General features: G+C 40.7%; 1 protein-coding gene across 1 annotated transcript in view; it reads left to right on the top strand.

Annotated features, from left to right (window-relative positions):
* CORIN (corin, serine peptidase) overlaps positions 1-3,212 on the top strand; it is a 451,047-nt gene that overhangs the window by 301,001 nt on the left and 146,834 nt on the right. The window contains exon 6 of the mRNA XM_042782130.1: positions 1,827-1,940. Within this exon, the coding sequence (XP_042638064.1) occupies positions 1,827-1,940 (114 nt within the window). The remainder of the gene's footprint in view (positions 1-1,826; positions 1,941-3,212) is intronic.

Here is a 3,212-nt window from a genome sequence, read left to right as displayed (position 1 = left end):
GAAGGGACCATTCCCTGGAGAAGGATGTCATGCTTGGTAGGGTGGAGGGTCGACGAAAGAGGGGGAGGCCTTCAATGAGATGGATTGATACGGTGGCTGCGATGATGGGATCAAGTATAGCAGGGATTGTGGGGCTGGCGCGGGATCGGGCAGTGTTTTGTTCTGCTCTGCATGGGGTCGCTATGAGTCGGAAATGACTCGACGGCACTTAACAACAACAACAGACTACTTTTTAATGACTGTAACAATATTCCTTCTTATGAAACCAAACCAAACAAAACCCACCACTGTTGTGTCAATTCCAACTCTTAAGGGCCCTACAGGACAGAGTAGAACTGCCCCATAGAGTTTCTGAGGCTGTAATCTTTACAGAAGCCAGCTGCAGTATCTATTTCCCACAGACCAGTTGGTGGGTTTGAACTGTCAACCTTTCAATGAACAGCTGAGCACTTAAACACTGTGCTACCAGGGCTCCAATTCCTTATTATGGAGATCCCAAAATTTGTTTAAACAGTCCCCTACTGCTTCATACTGTTTTGTCATGGTTTCCCCATTCTAAACAATGATGGAATGAAAATTCTTAAAAATGAAACTTGTACTTATTCATCAGATGATCTCTATATGAAATTCAAGAAATAAGGTTGCCAAATCAAAGGTTAAGCACACTTAAAAGGCCTTTGATGCACCTTACCAAATATTTAAGCTTATTTTAACACCCACTGTGTTGAGCTAAGGCGTTCTCATGGTGTAGTGATTAAACTATTTGGCTGATAACCGAAAGGTCAGTGGGTCAAACCCACCAGCTGCTCCACAGAAGAAAGACAGGGTGGTCTGTTTCTGTAAAGATTTACAGACTTGGAAACCCAGTGGGGGTCATTATGAGTCAGAATTGACTCAATGGCAGTGACTTTTTTTTTTTTGGTTTCGGTATTAAGCTGATTTATCCTTTTAGTAATACTTCGCCTTAAAAAGCTTTCTAGCTTTTGTCTTAACTTTATTGTCTACTAGCCACTCCTCATAAGGAAGATTGGGCAATTTACTTCCGTACAGATACCACCTCGGAAACCCAAGGTGGGGTTGCTATGAGTCAGAAATGACTCGACAGCAGTGAGTTGGGTTTGGTTTTGGCTTTCTATTATTTGGAAACATTTGAGTATTTGTTGAATTTTTAGAAGAAAATTAGCACCATAATACTAAAAGCGAAGTATACCAAAATGCAACTGGGTTGAAGGAAAGAAAAGAATGAGAATATTGTCAGCAAATATTGTCACATATTCCTCTTTGCCAAACAGATTCTGAAATTTCAGCTGGCACTTGATTCAAGCAATGAATATGTTTCAGATACAGGACATGAGGTCTCTATGCCTGTCTGTGTTCAAGTATGCAACATGATGGACTCGATTTTTACTCTTTTTCTGTCCTTCATAGAGCCCTGTTTTAGAAGGAGACTTTCATGTTTGTTCAATGAATAGCACTTCACTTTGAAATAACTTTCAGTTATTAAGAAAATTATTCCCATTTGGTGTTTCCCCCACCTAAGTTGTGCAATTCCTGAAGCACTCTCTTGTGTGCTGAACAGTGATTATCTCACTCTGCAATCACACTGGTGAATTTTCTCTCGCTTTCTCTCTGTGAGAGAGCTAGGTAATTTCGTGATGAATGTTCCAGCATGCCAAAAGAAAATGGGTGACAGTGAAACCACAGTCATTTGGAAATAAATTTACTCAATAGCAATGGGAACTTTTCTTTTTGCTGTTTCTTTCTTTCTTCTGAATGAAAACAAAAACAACCGTATTCTGACATGGTTTTTCTGCCCTTTCTTGTAGTGCTGTGCGGAGGAGGTGAGAGCTTTCTGTGTGCCAGTGGCATCTGTGTCCCCAGGAAACTGCAGTGTAATGGCTACAATGACTGTGATGACTGGAGCGATGAGGCTCACTGCAGTAAGTGACAGCGGCTGGGGTTTGTCTGTGTGGACAGTGATCCTATTCAGGGAAAGCAAAGTCAATCCGTTGGAAAAGCAGGCCCACCATCTAGCATTCATATAGACTGCTTTTGGTTTGCCTTTCTAAAGTGAGCAAACATGTTTATCTTTGTTTATGCTTCCTTCAAACCTGGTGATAGTCAGTGGCACAAATCGTGTAAAATCCCCCATTGGTAGATTTCAGCTTTAACCAACCTGGCTTTACTTCTTTGATTTGCTTGTTTGTTTTGACTGAATTAGCCAGTGGTTTGTTCCCTGTAGATTCAGATTCCAAGTTATTTTGCATGGTTGCACCAGATTAAAGGGAATAGTTGGCCTGGAGAATACATTGCATGATTTGTATCCAAAAGAGAACCATATGCAATTGTGTTCTAATTACATTTTAATGGTTTTCTAACCAGCAATGGTTACTCTGGGAAGAGCTGTGGTTTGCTCCCGGCAGGAGTTGCCAAGGCTTAAGAACGTGCTTGCAGTTGCTGACCTCAATTGAGAGATTGCTCTGCTCTGTTTGCCTGCTGGCTGAACCACGTCTCCTTCCATCTGAAGGCTAAGGTTGCTCCTTCGTTGTAACTTTTGAAAGACAGTATATTGCGGGAGTTCTGGTAGCATAGTGCCTAAGGCACTTGACTGCTAACCAAAAGGCTGGTGATTCAAACCCACCAGCCACTCCTTGGAAGGAAGATGGGGCAATCCTACTTCCATAGTGATACTGCCTCGGAAACTCAAGGAGGGGTCGCTATGAGTCAGGTCCATCTCGACGGCACATAGCAACAACAACAACAGTATGTAATTGCCTACTAAAGGTTCTGAAAAATCCTGCAGTTAAAAGAAAAAAAAAAAAGCCTTGTTAGTTTTATTTAACTTGTTATTTCCTCAAAATGATTTGCTCACAGAAACCCCAATCCCACCTTCCTAACTTTCTCTCTCTCTTCTCCTCCCCTTCTCCCCTCTTTTACCTCCTTCTCTCTCCCTCCTTCCTTCTCCCTTCCTTTTTTTTTTCTTTCCTCCCCCATTCCTTTCTTCCTGCCTTTCCTTTTGCATAATGCCTAGTGTTCTGTGGAACTTAGGAAATGTTTTCAGTAAATCATTTGTTTTTGTAATTGGGAATTATTTCTTCAGTAAAACCTATAGCATATCATTTTTATATATATATATATATATATATATATATATATATATATGCCATTAGTATAACTAGATAGTCATATATATAGTTGTTGTTGTTGTTGTT

Source organism: Orycteropus afer, unplaced genomic scaffold, assembly GCF_000298275.1.
Source record: "Orycteropus afer afer isolate SDZICR_OR568_19922 unplaced genomic scaffold, OryAfe1.0 scaffold00246, whole genome shotgun sequence".
NCBI classification, from domain to species: Eukaryota; Metazoa; Chordata; class Mammalia; order Tubulidentata; family Orycteropodidae; genus Orycteropus; species Orycteropus afer.
This window is presented reverse-complemented; position numbering and strand designations above follow the sequence as displayed.